A 19,476-nucleotide genomic window follows, 5' to 3' on the forward strand; every position below is an offset into this window, starting at 1 on the left:
ACAGTCACCATTAACCCCACCAGCACAGTTTGTCTGATGTGGCACCACAGACAGCACATCCCCATCCCTGGTCACACCAGGCTGCAAAACTCACCTCAAGCAACATCCATGAGCAGAGACCTCTTTCAGCATCAACTGCCCCATGCTGAAAGATCTGCCTTTGAAGCTTAAAACCAACCTCCTTTCATTTGGGCAGCCCCAGTGGCTTTTATAACCTTCCCAGTGCCCTGCCCGAGTCCCCCCCCCCTGCTGTCCTTACAGCAAACCAGATCCACCTGTAGAGAAATCGTGTGCTGCTGGTTGTCCTCCTCCAGAGCCCTTTGCCAGCTGCTTCCACACAGCAGTATGGCCCTCACGGGCATGGGAAATACCCTGTAACACTGACCTGAGAGACCACAAATTGCAGAAAGTGGAGGTTTTATGAAAATAATTACAGGGACCAAATGGGTTTTGCTGTTGGCCATGTCCACCTTTACAGCGGTGCATCAGGATGCAGGTGGAGATGGATGCTCGCTGCTGCTCTCCAGAAGAGCTCTCAAGGAGCCATGGTGGGCTTCTGGGGAAGCAGTAAACACCTTGACACCAGAGATAAACACATCTCCTTCCCATAGATTTGATATTACTGACTGCTATGGGAGTGTGTATCCCTGGAGTTTGGGTTAAGCATGGGTCTCCCATACCCGGCAAGCACTGTGGGAGCACCAAGCATAATGCTTCCAGCCATGCACACCACCCTTGCTGTCAGTCTTCCCAAAATATTTAAGAAAATATAAAGAAGGAAAAACATGTAAAAAGGGAAAATTGGGGAATAACATATTCTTAAGCCCCACCACAGCATGCAACAGAGCGCTGGCAAGCCCTGCTCGCCTGAGAAGGTCCTGCCTGCAGCAGGGCAATCAGAGCCAGCAATCCCAGCAGGGAGGACCACAGGACCTAACTCCCATTTGCCATTTTCACATTTTCCCTTTTAAAATAATAGGCAGCAGATCTCACTCCCTTTAGATAAGCCCAGGACGAGCACAGCATCATGGGCTGGCAGCCTGACAGCAGGCACAGACAGCCTGCAGCAAAGCCAGGGCAGGGAGGGTGCTCCATCCCCACTGAGACCCCAGCAAGATATCATCCCTCATTTTGTTAAGTGAAACTTGCTGCTTTCTTATGGGCCTGTTGAAAAACCACATCGTGTCCACTCCTTGTCTTTAAGCTCACATTAACCACCCCACTGAGGCTGATGGAACCTGTCCCATCCTCTTCCCAAGGGCAGCAGCAGACCCAGAGGGAGTGAAGGGGAAAAACATGGTGTCCCCATCCACTCTCCACCCGTAACCCTCTTTGCAGAGAGCTCCAGGACCAGACAAAACCCAGGGACAAGGTGATGCCCCATCCCCAAAGAGGGCTTTGCCCCAAGCAAGGTGAGCCCCAAAACTGCTGCAGACTTCATCATGGAGGGGCCACCTCCATGAGATGAACAAGTTGGTTTAGTTACAGGGAATTTGAGCAACCAGCTTTGTCGCTGACATTTTAAAAGTAGCCACGAATGTGTTCAAGGAAGGTGGCGATTACCTTGGCACACCTCTCCCAGTGATGCATGGTGCCCGCAGCAAAGGAAGCGACAACATTGATTTTAGCTCCGTTGTCTTAATACTGTGCATTACACAACTGCACGCTGAGGCTACGCTGCTCCTAGGATGCTCTCCGCTCCAGCAGTATTCGTTGTGGTCAGGATACATTCATCATTGCTTCCTCAAACCAGAAGGCATGATTTGGTGCTTCATTTTGAGCAGCTTTGATGCTGTTCTCTCAACCCATGAGCTTTTTCATCTCATTTTCTCCCCATGTTGCCGAGGAGGGAGGGTGAACGAGCGGCTGGGTGGGCACCTGGCAGCCAGCCACACACTCCACACGTTTGCTCCTTTTCCAAGTGGGCATCTGCAGACCTTCTAGAAACCATGTGCTCCCCAGGGTACAAGGACAGTGGGCAGCTTGGCATCGGAGACGGCTCCCACGGGATGGGGGCTTTTGTGCCCCCATGTCCCCAAGGGCTCCACTTGGCCACTGCATGGGACCATGCATGTAGCTGCATGCCACCACCCTGAGATGTCATGAGTGTGCACGGGCTCAGAGACCTCACCAGGAATGGAGATCCCATCCCTCTGAGTGAGGCTCGAGTCAAAAAAGCTGGATAACAACTTCAATTTCTGTGGCCTTGCTTTCTCACTGCTGTTTCTCCATGGTGTTTAGCAGCTTTTGTATCTTATTTGTTTAAAGGAACCAAAAAGCTTTGTTCTGAGCAGACGTTGGGAGAGCAGCGGCGCAGATATTTCGGCACTACCCACATAAGCTGAGCAGAGCTCAGAGCAGCTTTTCTTGTAATGCTGTAAGCCTGCCGCCAAAGAACAATATTTTATTATTAGCATGCTAATGCCACGATCCAGCGTTTCGCAGCCTCAGCTCCTGCCTGCAGAGCTCACCGCTGGTTTTCCTTCTGCATTAATCTGGAGAGTAGATTTCAATAATACGTGGACGATATATCATATCATTCATGGGGTGGTCTGCTGGAGGAGACCAAAGCATGCTAGAAATCGCTCCAGGAACCCCACATTGTGCTGAAATATGCCACACAACATCAATCCTATGCAAAGGTACTGAGGTGGACTTTTATTTATTAGCTCCCTTGCAAGGACCATGCAGCCTCAGTGCAACAAAATCCACTGTCACAACATGCTGGAGAGGACAACTCTGTTATAACCTATATCACCCTGATGCTGCAAGCACAGCCCATGCTGGCAGATGCCCCACCAGCCCCTGGTAAGGTTTGACCATGGCCAGGGGGAAAACAGACCTTGGTATGCAGCGGTTCACAGGCAGAGGGCTGGTTGTTAATCAGAAATAGAAAAGATGGGTTAAGGCTTTCTTTACATGCCCAGCCTGCACCTGGGCAAGAAGAAAAAAAAAAAAAAAGGAGAAAAGTCCAAGTTAAACCCCCAGGCTGAAAAAAATGTGTCTGCACTTCTCTGGCTTGCAACCATAGAGAGATCGGAGCCAGTGACGGATGGCTGGGAAGAGCCGTCCCCAGTCCAGAGGGGCTGGAGCAAGGATGGGTGAAACTCAAAAGGCTCCTTGAAGTGCTGTCAGTGCCCATCCACTGACGGGAAGGGAAAGCAGAATCAAGCCAAAGACTTGTCCCAAAGTGGCAAATAGAAACTGTAAGGCACAACTAATTCTCTTTATGATTATTGTTTTATTATTTATTGTCTTACTGTATTATTGTGATTAATTAGCCTATTTTCACATAAAAAACGACTTGCAGGATCTCATTAAATAATACATAACCTGTGCGTTTTATTTTAAAAAAAAGTCAAGGAGAGTTATTTCACTTTCATTTGTGGCAGCCTTAACACCACGTGTAAATTATACCCTTACCCATTGCAGCCTGACGTGACTTTGCCCTGGCAGCGGGTGCCACAGTCACCTCGCAGGGGAGCAGAGGCGCCCAAACTGCAGTGAGGGGCACGGCACGATGGGAGGCATCGCCTGCCGATGGAGCCAGACCCCCCAGGTCAGGATGAAATGCCTCTTCTGATGCGGTTTGCTTCAAAGCAAGCGGTCAATTAGCAAATGTCATCTTAAATCAGTTTTTTTGAGTTGAATCACACTGTTCATAAGCATGATTTGAGGGATGGAATAAACATGGAATTACTGGAGGCATCTTTGCTCGTGCTGAGCATATGTGTGTCTCAATGAAATGAAGTGCTGGTGGGTCTGTTTCTGTGTTTCTGGGCTAGATTCCTACAGATCTTGCCTTTTATTGAAAATAAACCCCAAATGAACATATTTCCGAAAACTCTAAAGCTGCTCCCCCCAGGAAAGGGGGGGTGTGTGGGACACAGCAGTGGTGGCAGGGTGGGGAGATGGGGAAAAGAGCAATATTTTAGCATCATCTTCTTGCTGGGCAGCTGCACCAGCAGGGTTTCATGCAGGACCTCAGGACCTGACCCCCCAAAAAGGCTGAAAGTTTTGCACCTCCAAGTCCTGCAACCTCCTGGATGTCTGGGACACCCTGTCCCTCCTGGGCTGCAAGAACATCAGAGCCAAATAAAGCCAGAGAGGAATATAACAGCTGTGGGATGGGAATGAGTAAAACTCTGATTAAGCAAACATTTAAAAGCAAGTGCATGTGGTTTATATCACATATTTAAGCAGGGAAGGCAGGAACTGGTGACCCAGCACAGGGTGTCAGCAGCTCTATGCAAACCTCCCTGTGGGCTCTCCATCCCCCCAGCACCACTGGCTTTTGGGGGTTTGGACTAAGAAGTGGAAATATCAATGCTAAGGCCAGGGGAGCGAGGCAGCACTGCCCCTCTGCCAGCTCCAACAAGGGTGTGAGATGCTACAGGTGATACACCAGCTGCCTAAAGGCATCATTCCCCCCTTATAGAACTTCATGGCCAGGGATGTAGCAACAGCAAAGGCTGCAACAAGCCCGTTTTGCTGCAAAACTTCACAGCCAGGTCCCGTCTTTGTGATTACAGGGGAAATCAACCTGCCAGCAGGGTTTCACCTGCTGTCCTCCCCCAGTCCCAGCTGGAGGAGAAATTACCAGTTGCTGCGGACAGCTCAGCAGCTCCGGGGGCTGCGGATAATTTGACAAGTGGCTTCACATTTCCTGGGGCAAGCCACCACACGTGGCTGCAGCATTTAACAGCTAATTATTCATGTCTTTGATGCTTTCTCTCTGTTTTCCAAATAACATGTATTTAGTGCTAAGATGATTTAAACAGCTGATCTAATCTGAGTCCCTGGCAGAGAGGATAAAATTTAGCAAGGCAGTGGCAATTTAAGCTCCCAGATGGCTGCCCCAGAGGTGAGGATTATGTTATTATCAGCATCCCTAAAAAATCCCGGCAATAGGAAAGGCATACAGCAATGCGGTGGCGGGACAGAGGTGATGGAGCTGGCCCTGGCACAGGTGCAGGTGTTCGTAGGATGCGAATGGACACGTCCCTTGTCCCCTGTGGCCACCCAGACGGGATGGCCAAGGGCTTCTAACTCACCCTGCAGACAAGGGACTAGTCCTCCGCTGGTTTAGGGAGCTGAACCACCTCATGCTTATGCAAGCCAGGCTCCATCAGAGCAAAAAAAATGACACCACATTTTGGAGGATTTTCCCCATCAGCATTTAACCACAATTTTTTTCCAAGTGATTGCTGCTGTTGTGAATTTTTTCAAGGGTTTTTTTGGCTGGAATGATTTCTTGCAAGCCTTCTCATCGATTTTGACCTACCCTGAAAAGATTTTTTTGGTTTAGAAAGTTTAATTCCAAAGATGCCAGCAGTCACCATGGAATGGGGGAGCCAGAGCTGTCCCGCGGTCTGGCTTCCTGTGGCCAGGATGTCCTGGCAGCAAGCACCCACCCATCCTGGCAGCTGCCCGACAGGCTTGAGCCCACCCTGAAATGAGATGGGGAAGAATGTGAAAATACCAAAGCAGTGAGGCAGAAACTGTCCACAAGGAAAGACCCTTCCCAGCTCATCTTCCAGTTCAAACATTCATTTTTAGGTTATGAAACCGTTGAAGTTTCCTTCTTCATTCAAAAGAACAGTTTATGTAAAAAAAAAAAAACCTTTAGTCACTTTATTCCTTAAAAAAAGGTTTCAAATACATGACAGTAGAGAAGTGTAGGAGAAGATAAAAGAAAAAAAAAATCTAATTAAATCTCCCAAGCGATTTAATCTAAATGTCATGGAAAACCAGAACTGAGTTTTTTACCATTTATTGGAAAGCTTGGACCCCCCAGGCCAGTGCGATTGCTGCCGACTCCTCTCTGACCTGGACCACACCGGCATAGCTGAGATGAGGGATTAGCTGCTGTAGCTTGTTCCTGCTGTAACAAACCCTCTTGTACTGGAGATCCACCAATTTCTGGCATCTTCTGTGTTGCATCCCCCCCAGATTTCCCAGTGGAAGTGGGGAGCCCTATGCAGGAATGCCGTCCCCAGTGCAGGGCTGCATCTTCACTACCCCTGTAACATTCTTCAGAGGAGCCAACAGCCGTCCTGGGAGATCTGTCACTGGCAATAACCATTTTGGACACTTAATAAACGCGTGGAGCTGTGGCCTTGGCAGCCTGAAGACAGAGAGGCTGGGAGACAGAAACAGGGAGGATGCTCCAGCCCTGGGCTGGGGTGTCCCTAGGGCTGGGCACTGCAGCCAGGCAAGCATCCCCCAGGGAGGCAGCATCGAGTGGCATTTCCAAGCCACTGCATTGGGTTTTTAGAGGTATAAAAGGAAAAGGCCAGGTCAGGCACAGCAATATCACATCAGGGATGCACATGGCAGGTCCCCCTTGGCTGTGAAAGGCAGCCCAGGGAGCTCTGGCTACATGGGTCCCTGGGGAGAGGGCAGAGGGTCAGCCAGGAACCAGGGAAAGTCACAGCTGAGGTACAAAACCTGAGGGATAATGCTGGGAACATAGGGCAGGTATTTGTTAAAAAAAGAAGAATAAATAGTAAAACTAATAGAAAGCCTGCTGCGACAGTAAATTATTTCCAGTCTGACATGAACAGCAGCTTCTGGGGGAAATGCTGTAAATCACCAGACTAAATATAACTGTTCCCAGCATCTGCCTCTGCATCTCCAGGGCCCTGCTGTGTCTCCAGCCACCCTCAGCACCACCGGCTGCAGGACTTCAGGAGCCATTCCCTGTACCCTGCCTGGGCCAGCCCAGGCTCTCCCCACCCCAGGCACCCCCAGCCCTCTCACTCCTGCAGCCTTTCTTCACCTGGGGCTTCCCCACTTGCAGAAGATGCTGATAATTAATTAAAACCAGCGATTTGCTCTTGGAGGTGGTTATCGGCACCTCTGCCATCTTTCTGCGAGCATTTCCCAGCATCACCTTCTGGAGGATTGCTCATGACACGGTGTCACCAGGGCTGTGCAAATGGCAGAAAGACCTTTTCTTCCTCAGTCTTTCCAAATAATAACAGAGGAAGGCTTTGGGATGAAGCGAGAGGCCAGGATTTGTCTAAGAACCGGGGGGACAACCCAAGCACGGTGGCCCTGCTCTGGGAAGCTGAAGGATGCAGCCACATGGGCTTGTGCCGCACACCGGAGGTTGGACGTAGGCATCAGGGATGGGGCAGTGGACAGTGACAGCCATAAAATCACCCCTGCTTCGTGCTCTCACTGGCTTCAATTGTGCCGCTGCTCCCTGGATTTTGGGAGCAAAGATTCAGACTGGCTGAAGGAGCCAGGTGATGCCTGGTGTAGGTTCCCTGCCTCCTCCTAAATATCCCACCACTGCTGGAAATGAGACCCAGGAGCTCCTGGCACCTCCACCCCTGCTGCAGTGAGCGGTTGCTGGTTGGTCTCACTTGGCCGGGGAAGGGAGGAGACAGAGACGGAGCTGAGGAGAAGGAGGGGAACGAACCAGTGAGCTCCTACCTCTGGGAAAGCTCAGCTCCAGAAAAGCAAGGGCTTCCCTTGAAATATTTCCCCAAGATTAATTGCCTCCCCTTCATCACAGCGAGATGCTAGAGCAGCACATGTTCTCGCTGCTGGGTTGGGTCCCCTCCCACGGGGCCCACAGCCTTTGCCAACTCCTGGCTTAGTTTGCAGTTGATGAAATAAAAAAGATGCCCTTCCTTCAATTAATTCAGATAACTTCTACCTTTACCCTCGAGGCACAATAGTGGCTCTAACATCATAAATGATTTAGGAGCAGAGCTAGATGAAGACAAAGCTGATGGATGACAATTCTCTCTTTGAGGGATGTTTTCCTGCTGGAGATTTTTGGAAACAAATACATTTATCCTCATTCAAAAACGAAACACAACCCCCATCCCAAATGACTCACCCCGTGAGTCAGGGCACAACAGCAGCGCAGTCAGACAGAGCCCGCAGCGCGGCGAGGAGGGACGCCAGCCTGTGCCATGGAAGGACAAGCTGGACCAGGTGGAGGAGCCGGGGCACAGGGCTCCTCAAATGCTCCCTGGCTTTGAATTATTAAAATAATTTTTGCCCAGTTTGCCTTTAGGACGAAACCTCCTGAGCCTCCAGGTCGGCTATTGAAGCAACAGGTTCCTCTTCGCTGGGAACAGCGTCCAGGACGCACATCGTGACCGGGCTTTGGGCAAAACTTCCCAAACCAGAGGGAGATCAGTCCTTTGGGAGGGTCCTGGGGGCAGCGAGGAGGATGGAGACCCCTCCTGCACCCCAGCAGCACCATAGGCATGTGCTGCTGGAGGGTGGCTCTGGTCCAGATTGAAACCTATGGAAAATAGGTTGGCATTACCCAGTTAAATATATTTAGACCGACAGAGCATCACCATCGCAAGAGCATGGGCTGATCCTGAAATCATGAATTTGGAGAGGTTTTCCTGGACTGTATCTTTTACCAATCTCTGGAAGAATAGAAAAGACTTCATTTAACTGAAGATGATTTTTTTTTTCAGGGTGCATCCCATATCATTAAAGTTTCCCTGTGCAAAAACCACAACCTCCAGCCTGCACAAGCATCCCGGTGAGTAGCAATCTATTTCAAATCTAGAAGAAGCAATTTCAGGTGAGGCATGAAATGCTGCTGTTGGAGAGCAGGTAAAAAAACCCTCCCAGCAGAAGCAAAGCTCCCTGGCCCCAGCACACCCGGAGCATGATCCCTGAGACTGCCTGCAGACAGCTGGAGCTATAGCAGCAACCCATGCTGGCTGGCTGGGTCTTCAATTTAGGATGTCCCCGAAATAGCTATAGATGGTGATTTGTATTAAGTTGTACAATTGAAAGCTACTTGTGTAAGAGGATTGCTTTTGGATACATGCGCTGAAAGATTTGCTTTAAGCACAAGGCAAATCCAAGTGTAATTGCAGAAGTGAATCCTGCCCAAATTGCTCTCGAAGCAGCTTCTAGATGTCAGATGGACCCCAGGAGGGACAAGCAGGCAGAATGCAGCCCTGGTTACCATCCCGCCTGGTATTCAGGGGCTGTGTTTTCCCTCTAGCTGCCAAGCAGGGGAAAGCATGATTTTTCTAAGACATCTCAGCTGCCAATCCCCATGGGGATGCCACAGCACTGGCCTCAGTGCAGGTCACCCACCTTGTCCCTCTCCACTGACCTGTCCACCAAGTCCCAGCGGTGGTGGCCCAGTCAGCCCCATCTTCAGGGCTGCAAACCAGCCACCAGCACCCACTCATGACAGACTTGCCCCAGAGCCCTGGACTACAGTGGGGGGGATCAGGGAGAAGGATGGAGGGAGCACAGGGGGACAGGGAGGATCAGGGAGAAGGATGGAGGGACCATGGGGACACAGGGAGGATCAGGGAAAGGCCTCTTACAGCACCAACAAATTATTTCAACTGAGCCAAATGGTCCACGGAGAAGCACTGTGTAATGGGTTCAGCAGCAATTTGTGTGTCCCAAGGGGGGCTGGGAGAAGAAATAGTGCTAGTGCCACAGCACAAAGAAAACACACAGACAAAGTCTTCTTTAGGGCTCCCCTAGGATTTCTAAGCAAAGGCATTGTCAGGGTTTTATGGAGCATTTTACATGAAGTGCTAATCACCATGGCAGCCATTGAAGGCAGCAGCCCCAGGGCTCCTCCGGCATGGGGGCCACATCTCCCAGGGCAGCACCGGCTGCTACCAGGGCTCACCATGGATGAGCAAGGGACTGGGGTGAACACTGGTGATTTATGGCTGCTTTGTCTGCCAGGGAGGTGGGTGCAGGATGGAGGTGTCTGGCCCAGGAAAGAAGAATAGGTGCAGAGGGGAATCGAGGGGAATATGGTGGGTTATGGTGGACACCAAACACGCCAGCCCAAAACTCCAGCTGCACCCACATGCAACTGATGCTCCAGGGTTAACAAGAGAGTCCCACAAAAATGCCTCATGTCTTGCCTGAGCAGCTAATGACCTCAGTTAACCTGACCCACAGGAGGTTGATAATGAGGAGGCAGTGAAACACTTACAGACCTTTATTTCTTATGGCATGAAGAACTTCCCTTCCCTAGGACTTAGCTACAGGAAGGTGCCCCCATCCTCTACATTTACAAAAGGTCACACAGAAGAACAAGGAAGACAGTAATCCCACAGCTGATCAGGAAACAGTGAAGACCACTACCTAAACACACATCTGGTGGTTTGGGACATGCCCTGGGACAACTGCCAGGGCTGGCAGACGTGAGCCAGATCTTCCAAGAGTTTTGCAGAGCAGAACTGGTGCCTGGAGAGGTCTCTGCACCTACTAAACATCTGTGTTCACGTAGCTGCATCTCACCCCCGATATTTTTACTGAAACTGCATTAGTTCTGCAAAATAAGCCCAGAACGCAACAGTTTTTAACTAAAATGTGGTCCAACACTGGGAATTTCTGAGAAGTCACCTTTTCCACACAGCATCCCTCCCATCAGAAACAGGAGTCAGAGAACAGGTGTCACTAGTAAATGTATTTTTTTTCCTGTTAACAGCTTCAAATCTTTTGGCATGTAGCACCTGGGCTTTCCTCTGCTGCTAACCTTCACCCCAAAGCCCAGATGAGAGTTAAATGGTGTCAAACATGACTGAGAGAACAGGGGAGCAACTGAGCAGAGGATGGGATTGCCCCTGGTGAAGCCACGGTGGGAACACAACAAATCCTTCTCCACAAGGGAAAAGGACAGCATCTTTTCTCTAGCCAGGTACTTAAGGAAACCAAATCCCTATTTTGAAAATATGGTCAGGAAAGGAAGAAAAAAGTCATTTTGGAGACCTTGGTTGAAGACAGGTGCCCACTGCTGAACCAAACACAAGAAGATCCTCACCCAGAGCTTTCAATGCCCTTAATGAATCCATGTCTTTCCTCCACCGTTCACTGAACAACAAAAAGTATCACTAAGAACATAAAAAACCATTTTCTGGTGGAAGAAGGCAACAAACAGGAGCCCTCCCAGCTGAGCTGGGTACTCGCCAGCTCCCATGAATGGGCTGTAAAGGATGAAGCACATGGAGACATCTTAGCTAGGAAGCAGCACTAGCAGCCCAGATCAGATCTCACCATGACCATGGCCTGGCTCATCCCAACCACAGCTTTTGAGATGGGCCATGACACATGAGGCCTAGGCACAGGGTCTCACCAGACTGGCTGGGACACTTGGTACACTGAGCTCAGCCTCCAGCCAGATGCAATCACACAGTGTGGACACCTTGGGGTTGAGAGTCCCACAGCTGGACTTCGGTGATGCAATGCACACAAAGCAGTAACGTTACCGTGCCAGGTTTCTGTTGTAGGAAGATGGCCAGATGACTTGAAAATGTGCTGTCCCTCCCCAGGGCTTGCTGGTGCCACCTGTGTCCTGCTTGGCATTGGCCTGAGGAAGCATGGTAACTTCTCACCACCTCCAATCTCCATTCAGCACTTTGGGGAGGGGAGCCGGGTGACTGACCCATTAGAGCAGCCTCCCATCAGCCACACCCTCTCCATCATCCATAGACACACAGATGCCCTCCCTTCCACTCCACATGCTATTAAGAAAGAGAGAAGATATTCTGCAACATTTGCGCTTTCTATCTCCTTAAAATCCCTTTAGCATCCTCTCTTACAAAGTCTTGTACAGCAGTGACACACCAAAGGTGCTCTAGGGAAAATGACTTTATTTTCTTTCTTCTTTAAAAACACTTTTTACAGCTTAAGAAATTAGGTTCTTTTAAAAAGAAATAAAATCACAATCTCAGGAACGCTCACCATCTACAGCGCCGTGGGTGCTGGGAATCGCAGGCTTACGGACCTCACCTTTAAGGTGGGAGCACTGTGAACACCTCTGATCTGTGCTCCTGGAGTTCAACAGGAAAACAAAACCACTTGAGCATGATTGAGTTTTCTTCTCTCCACCAGCTGACACCTCTAGGTCTAAATTAAAGCTATTTCTGCAGCTGGTTCAATCGGGCTCCTCTGCTGAATGGCTTGAGCTGGAGCAGGTCAAGCCACAATGCAGCAGATGGAGGAAACTGAGGAGCCCCACTGCCCTCCAACACCACAGCCCATTCACGCCAAAAGGCTGGCTGGGAACATGGAGGGAAGAGGGAGGAGAGCGGCCAGCGCTGCCCTGTGCCTTGGGGGCTGCCAAAGGGTGGAAGCCATCAGCAGACGCATGGGAGGCTAGCTGGGTAGCGGTAGCATTGTAGCCTAGTTCAGCCATTCAGCAACTGAAGGCACAGCCAGACATCAGGGGTCTGCCCTGGGTCTTTGCAGACTGATCCTTTGCAAGTCATCGGGGACTGCAGCCAACACAGATGTTGCATAAACAGAAAGGGAAAGGTCGTTGGCATGTGAAAGTGGGGATTTTCCCCAACAGAAAACAACCCACCATCCTCTCCTTTAAATGCAGTTTTCCAGCCAGACTGCAGTACATCCAAACAGAGTGCCAGGCATAGCCCAGGGTCTCCGAGAGCAACACCCAGGGACACATCACTGGGCCTCGCTCCTAGATGTCACCTCTCCAAACTAAAAGAGTTGGTTTCTTGACACAAGAGATCTCAACCAGATTCAGTTTTCATTTACATCGGATTACCGCCTCCAGCCAAACCAGCAGCACCACTGTTGACTTGCCTGGGTGGAGCGAAGGAAGCCATCCACTGACACCCAAGCCTGCTGGCTCCCCACAGCACATCCTCACCATCAGCAGGACACTGGACACACACAGTGGGAGCCTAACAGGACTTTGAAGAATAATGTATGTTGTTTTGGGCTGCTGGGGGAGTGGGATAAAACTACTCAGAAAATATTCATTGCCAAACGCATGAAGCTGGAAGATATTTGGAGAGATACTAGAAGTTGCATATACCAGATGATATTAATAGGGGTGCTGTTACTTACACCATTCCCAAGCTTCAGCTTCTTGGGGATGGGACAGGGTCTTTATAGGAATTGGCACCAGTGTTTAAAATACATAAATCTTTGTTACTGTCTGTACAATGATACTTCCAGCAGGGCTCAGGCTTTTAGATCCAGATCCATCTGCAGTCCCACCTGCACAGATCCAACCAGCCTGTGGCGTTGAAATCCCCTTGGCACTTATGGATGCATGTGCCAGGCTCTCCTCGCAGCAGGGCACAGAATTCAAATGAATGCTACTCCTCCACATCCAACTCCAAACACTCTCTGCTATGGAGACCGCAGCCACTGCCTCTCTCATCATGCTGCCAGAGACGATAAATTGCTAGCATGCACCATTTATGATTTATCTTGAGCTGGAGAGCATTATAAATATTTTCACCCAAGAAGCCCTAAGAAGAGGAGGAAAGGGTTAAACGAAGGCTTTACCCTCCTTCTCAATATAAAACATCAGAAAAATCTAGGTGAATAGATTCAAAAAATCGGTGTTAGACTAGAAATGGAGACCAAAACTCAGCAGCCAGCCAGCCCAGAGTTAGGCGAGCCCCAACCTAACCTCAGCACCCAGAGATGTCTCTCGCTTTGTTCTTCCGCTGGTATCTTACATCCAAGGGATCGAATCCCCTTTCTCTGGACCCAAACAGTGCCCAGCAAGGAGTTCTCGCTGCATAATCGGCCGCTGTGAAAGTCTTGGACCCGCTGCTCCTCTCGTGCTCTTGCACCAGCTCCTGGAAGCGGTCATAGTTGATCCATGTCCACCACTCGCCATTGATCTTGAACTGTTAGGAAAAGAAACATGTTGCTGAGCCAGGGAGCAACGAGGAGTACCAAATACCACATTTATGCCAAGAAAAGCTGAATGCATATTAAATTGGTTACCCAGCTGTAGTCTTTTTTAATTTTGTAGCCACATTAAGGTTCAAGGGTAAAGATGTCCAGAAGCTAATGTAGAGTAACTGCTTTAATAGAAAAAAAGAAATTCAGGTGAACAAATACCCAGAACTTACTGTTTCTGAGCCATATTTCATCCATAGAGTTTGACAACACACACAGATACAGGATGGCTTGTTTTTCTTACAGCTGTAGTCATTTAGTGCTGTCTACCAGCAGATAATCTCCATGAGGGTTTGACTGTTGGGTACTTTGCTGGACCCTTCAAATATTTCAAATTAAACAAATAGTCTTGGATGCTTTTACAATGTCAGATGGGAAATCAGCCAGAAACTAGCTGATATCTTACTGTTCCTTGTTCTTCAGTTGATTCTGCATTTTCCAAAAGATTTCTCTGCACCAAACATGTATCAGAACATGGTTAAGCTCCATCATTCCAGTTCACAAATTTGATGTTAGGAAGAAACATGGAAAGTGAGAGTAAATCAACAGAAATGGTCATTTTCATCCCCTTATATGTTTTTTCTCAAATCAACATGAGAAACATTTCACAGCTAATTGTGAAAACTGGTACCTCATTACCTACTTTATTATTTCTTATGACTTATTAAGGATTATTATCATTGTTCATTATTCTTCTTAATAATGCATAGCCTGGCTATCATACCATGTTCTTACTGGATAGCAGTAGCAAACTCTTACATTTAGGGTCACTTAAACAGCTTGTATTTAAATAGGAGAATAGTGAACCAGATCCTATCACCACTTCAGCCCCACTTTGCCAGGAGGAACACTTCCACGGTACATCTCAAATCATTTCCAGGCATGTCTGCACTTCCCAGGTGTCACTTATACCTGAAAGACCTTGGTTTGGGGAACTGTAAGAGTGCAGGAGGAAATGTGTAAATTGGAAAGCAATGCCCAGGTACCCCTTGATGAAGGGACCTTTCCAAGGTCAACCAAAGCGCCTGTTCAGAGCATGTGACACTGACTGCAGGGCAGCCACAGCCTGGCAAAATGGTACGGGAGCAACACCAAAGCCATGTGCTGTGGTGATTGGGATGGATTTGGGTGATTCTTGAAAGGGACAAGAGGGCTGTGTTTGGGAACAGGGGAAGATAAAAAGGTTTAATGACATGAATCCTCCTTCCATGTGAGAATTTTAAGAATTACTTATTTTGACAAGCTGAAGCTGCATTTGTTTAGCAGACCTGCTCTGCTAATTTAGCAACAGCCTTGACTGAATCCTCAATTAGGATTTATCTGAACTAAGAGCTTATTATGCACTTCATCAAAAAAAAAAAACAAACCAAAAAACCACCCACAAAAAAAACCCCAAAGGAGGCAAAACAGACTGACTCCCTGTTTTTTTCAAAAACCTGATGGCTATGCATTTAAAATGGCACTTGACTTTCTGCCCAAGAGCTAAAAGCTTTTTTGGTTGGAAAAACTGCTGACACGCAAAATTCTGCAATCAAACATTGCTGGCACTAATCTATTGCTGCCTGCTTAATTACAGTGAATTCTTGCAGGAGTCATCCTCCACACAGAGCGGAGATGTGAGACTGCAGAGTCATAACAGCAGCGAACGAGTCTCACCGTAAGTAAACTCGCCCACTGCTCACTCTTCATACACTAAGATGGAGGCCATGTTTCACCAAGGCGACACGTCCTTTCCAGTGTGCACGTCTCCAAGTAAAGCAATAGCAGAGGAGATAACGTATCACCTGTAAAGCAGCAGGTCCCAAACAGGATCCAGGCTTCCCTCCCAATGTGTGTGGAGGTGCTAGGTGACAAGTTCACACCATGCATAAGACTCTCTGCTCCCCCCAAATTTGATTCACTAACACTCAGCAAATTCTCATACAAATTAAGGGGAAAAAACCCCCCAACCCACAGGATCCAGCAAACCCTTTAACACACATGGCACATGGGAGACTTGTTTAGCACATGAGCTGTTGAGCTTGTTCCCACGATGGATATGGGTATGCAGCTCTCCTAACACGTCAGATGCGTCCCTAGATAGCCTTAAGGCCAACTAAGAGAAACCTAGCACAAAGAACAAAAAAGCTGACATGACTTGAACTCAACTGAATAGGTAATTTGGTAAAGTCCGTTTCCTTGAAAATCAACAGGGATGCTCTAATGTCAGTATGGAAGAGGGAGCTTGCAACAAGCCGTTAACCCTGTGGTCAAGAGTGGCTCAGCAAGAGCACCAAAGCCACAGGATATACTGGTGCCACCCAGACCAGCTGAAATGAGGGTATGGACTACAGCCACCAACCCCGACCCAAACACTGGTGTAGATATTTGCCTTTCCAGAATCGCAAAGCTAGAAACTGCATGAAAACAGTGTACTATTACCTGTAGGAGATATTGAGAACTATTTCTAGAAGAAGCCCCACTCAGACCACTGCTGTGTCAAGGCAGTCAATGGTGATGCAGCCGCACTCACAACCAGTTTAATTGGCAATGGGTAGGTAAAAAACCACCATCCTATGAATGGGCTGGCATCAGTGCTGGTGCTTTCATCATCCACAGCAGCTTCAATATCAGTATAACACTGTCACTGCCCAGCCAAGGGCAGAAGCGGTCTCATACAAGGATAAGAGTTTGACGTGACTTTCTGGGACAGTCAGATGGTTTCTCTCTTTTTAGAGGCAAACTATTCCCCCCACCCCCATATCATGCCATGGCTGTATCTCACCACATCAGCTGCTGTTCCATGGAGTTAGTGACCTTTGATGAGGCTAGTGGCAGAAGGAAATAAAACTGAAGATCTCCCAACACCAGACCCCAAAAGTCCCCATCACTCAGAGTTGGGCAGCAAAGCTTTCAGAGGCTACCGGAGGAAGTGTGCAGTGGAGCGAGCAAGGACGCAGCTGGCCCGAAGGCAGCGTGCGCAGACCCGCCGGCTTTTGGGCTGTGCTCCTGAGCAAGGTGGGATGCTGCGAGCTGGGTTGGTGAGTGGCAGGAAGGGACCTCTGCCCTCTCCCCTCTCCTCCCCTCATTGCTCACTCCCCTTAGCATAAAGCACTACTGTCCTGGGGATAAAACTGCTTCCTTGAGGGATAAAACACTCCAGGCCTGCATAAACCACGTGCATTGCTCTGCATCCTGAACTTTGGCTACGTCACCAAAGTGAGATTTTAAGCTATTTAATTTTGACTCCATCTGAACATGCAGCTCCTGACACAACAGAGCTATTAAGGCTGGGAGCCACCTGCTGCAGACTAAGGTGACAATAACATTCCCACTAGAACAACTAACTGAAGGCTGCCTGGGATTCATTACAAAAGCAGATTAAATAATATTAAGTATTTTTAGTGCTGCAATAGCATGGCTATAAAACATGAAGAAATGGGAGCAATCCTTTAAATGTGTCATGGAAAGCAATTACTTCTGCTGAGGAATAAAAAACAGACAAACGTGGGGTGGTGGAGAACAGCCTCAATTGCCTACAAGATTTACAGATTGGATTTTAACAATTTTGTGATTATTCCATAGATAACAAAAGATTTAAGACTCAAAATAGTTTCACAACATCCATATAACAGGTGAGCCAATGCTAAACATTGGTGTTATTTCAGACTAATGCGGTCAGGTTTTTTATTGAATTTTTCACTACCTGGTTAAGTCTTTTAAGGTGATAAATATATCGACAAAAGACAAATGGCTGAAACTCTTCCCTCGTGGTTTTTTTTAAGCTAGCGTCATAAAAAAAAAAAGTAATAAAGCTCCTTCAGTTGGCTCTGAAGCCAGGCTGTGTTGTCTGGAAAGGCAAACTCACTCTCCTCCCTGAGGCCTTTGCTCGACCAGCAAGATGACATGGGAGCCAGTGCACACCTGCCCCTCAGAATTTGTGCTCCCGGGGTCCCCCAGCTCTGGTCCCCAAGCTCCAGTCCCATGGTCCCACCACCGATTGCTTCCTACAGACATGGCACCAATGCACAGCAATGCAAAACCTGCCTGATTTCTGCAGATTGTACAGCCAGGGCAAGGAGTACTGGCCTGAGCTGACATTAATGTTGGGAAAATGAGAGGCAAAGGAAATGAGGGGAAACTCATAATGACCTTTAAGCCCAGAAAAGCAGATCTAGGCATGATGCTGGACACCACTGGGGATGTGTGTCAAGGAGTTACATACCTCTGCCAGGAATGGCATGGCTGGACCCAGGGGAGCCACAGGACAATGGTGCAAGAGGACAGAGCTACCTGGCTGGGGTTGTTTTGTCCATGGACATGGCCAGTCCCTCAAACAGCCTATAGCAAAACTAATATATATACTGCAAAGACCATCAGGAGCCAGGACTGAAATGGAGAGCCAAGTTACCTGGGAGCATCAAGAGAGCATGGCTAACATCTCCCTTTTCTCTTATAACTCACAAGAGTGGATATGAACAGGAAATTTCTTTAAATTGTCTTCTGCAGTAGGTTTACAGCTACTCTGGCTGCAGAGAGAGAAGCTTCTTGCCACAGAAACCCATCAACATTCATGAAGGAGAAGAGCTACACTACTTATTTCTTTTCTTATCAACATATTTGCATAAGCAATTTTGGGGGGGTAAAAATGTATGCATATATTGAGGACAATATAGTAGTACAATTTACTACATTCCTCCAGACATGCATAATTGCCAAGAAATAAACACAGGGTTTATACGAAGGGATAAAATAGAGAAGAGAGGCAGAGATGGTGACACATGAAACGCTAACACTGAAAAATGGAAGTCAGCCAAAAATCAGTTAGTTTGTCCTAACAAGGATAATGTTATATTTTCTTCACAGAAAAACACACTGAAAAGAGGAGGCTCCTCTTCATCCATTCATTCTGGTCTTTCTCTAAAAAAAAAAAAAAAAAAAAAAAAATAAAATTTCAGGAAAGGACTAAATAGTATGGGCCACATAAGAGAATAAAGCAGAGCAGTGGGTCAAAGCCTGCTGCGGCTCCTTGCAGTCCTCATCCTCACAGAGCAAACCCTGGGTTGGAAGGACAGAGTCCGTCCCCAATGGGGAGAAGACCCATGGGAAACCTTTCTCTGATGAGCTGTGTTGCAACGCAGCATCCCTGAAGAGCAGGGGAAGACTAGAAAGATAATGCCGAGCTTTGGGTCTTGCAACAGCTACTCTTGAATTACTTGAGGACACAGAGATTTAGTAGTCCAACAAATGGATTCTTCCCCAGACAGATGCACAGGGTTTAATGGTTAGATACAGCAGTTTTATGCGTAGTTTTAAAGACCACACACACAAAAAAAATCAATCGGGGTAAGCAGGAAAAAACAGCAGGTGCTTCAGTTGCAGGGAGGCACAGAAACTGGGGTAGCATCAGACATGAGGGCAAGGAGAGCCCACTGCTCCTCTGATGGCTTTTCTAGTTATGATTTCCAGCATTTTAAGACCTGGCTTTGCAAATGTTTCAGTAGACACTTATTTTGGTTTGCACATAGCATGAGACTTTAAAGGAGCATTTTGCAAAAGCAAGTCTCAGCAACTCAGCTTTTATAAGGCCAGCAGGTCCAATGCTTCCCAGTCCACACTTTTATGTCCCATCCCAAAAAACAAATTAAACCCAACTGCCAGTTCTGCTCTTAGACATTCAGAAATTATTAAGCCTTCTCCCTGCCTGAGTGTTAAAATCCCAGCCAAGCAACAAAAGTTGACAGCTCATGCAGGGGCTCTGTGCTGCCGGGGTGCCTCACTCCCTCTCTCCTCTCCCCACGG

The 19,476-nt window shown here is 48.2% G+C and overlaps 1 protein-coding gene across 5 annotated transcripts in view; it reads right to left on the reverse strand.

The window, feature by feature from the left end:
- Positions 1 to 13,055: 13,055 nt before the first annotated feature.
- LOC128149121 (S-adenosyl-L-methionine-dependent tRNA 4-demethylwyosine synthase TYW1-like) overlaps positions 13,056 to 19,476 on the reverse strand; it is a 111,459-nt gene continuing 105,038 nt past the window's right edge. For all 5 annotated transcript variants that reach the window (XM_052803949.1, XM_052803950.1, XM_052803951.1 and 2 more), the window contains one exon: positions 13,056 to 13,640. In XM_052803949.1, the coding sequence (XP_052659909.1) occupies positions 13,419 to 13,640 (222 nt within the window). In that variant the 3' untranslated portion in view covers positions 13,056 to 13,418. The remainder of the gene's footprint in view (positions 13,641 to 19,476) is intronic.

The sequence above is a fragment of the Harpia harpyja genome, chromosome 12 (assembly GCF_026419915.1).
Source record: "Harpia harpyja isolate bHarHar1 chromosome 12, bHarHar1 primary haplotype, whole genome shotgun sequence".
Classification (NCBI taxonomy): Eukaryota; Metazoa; Chordata; class Aves; order Accipitriformes; family Accipitridae; genus Harpia; species Harpia harpyja.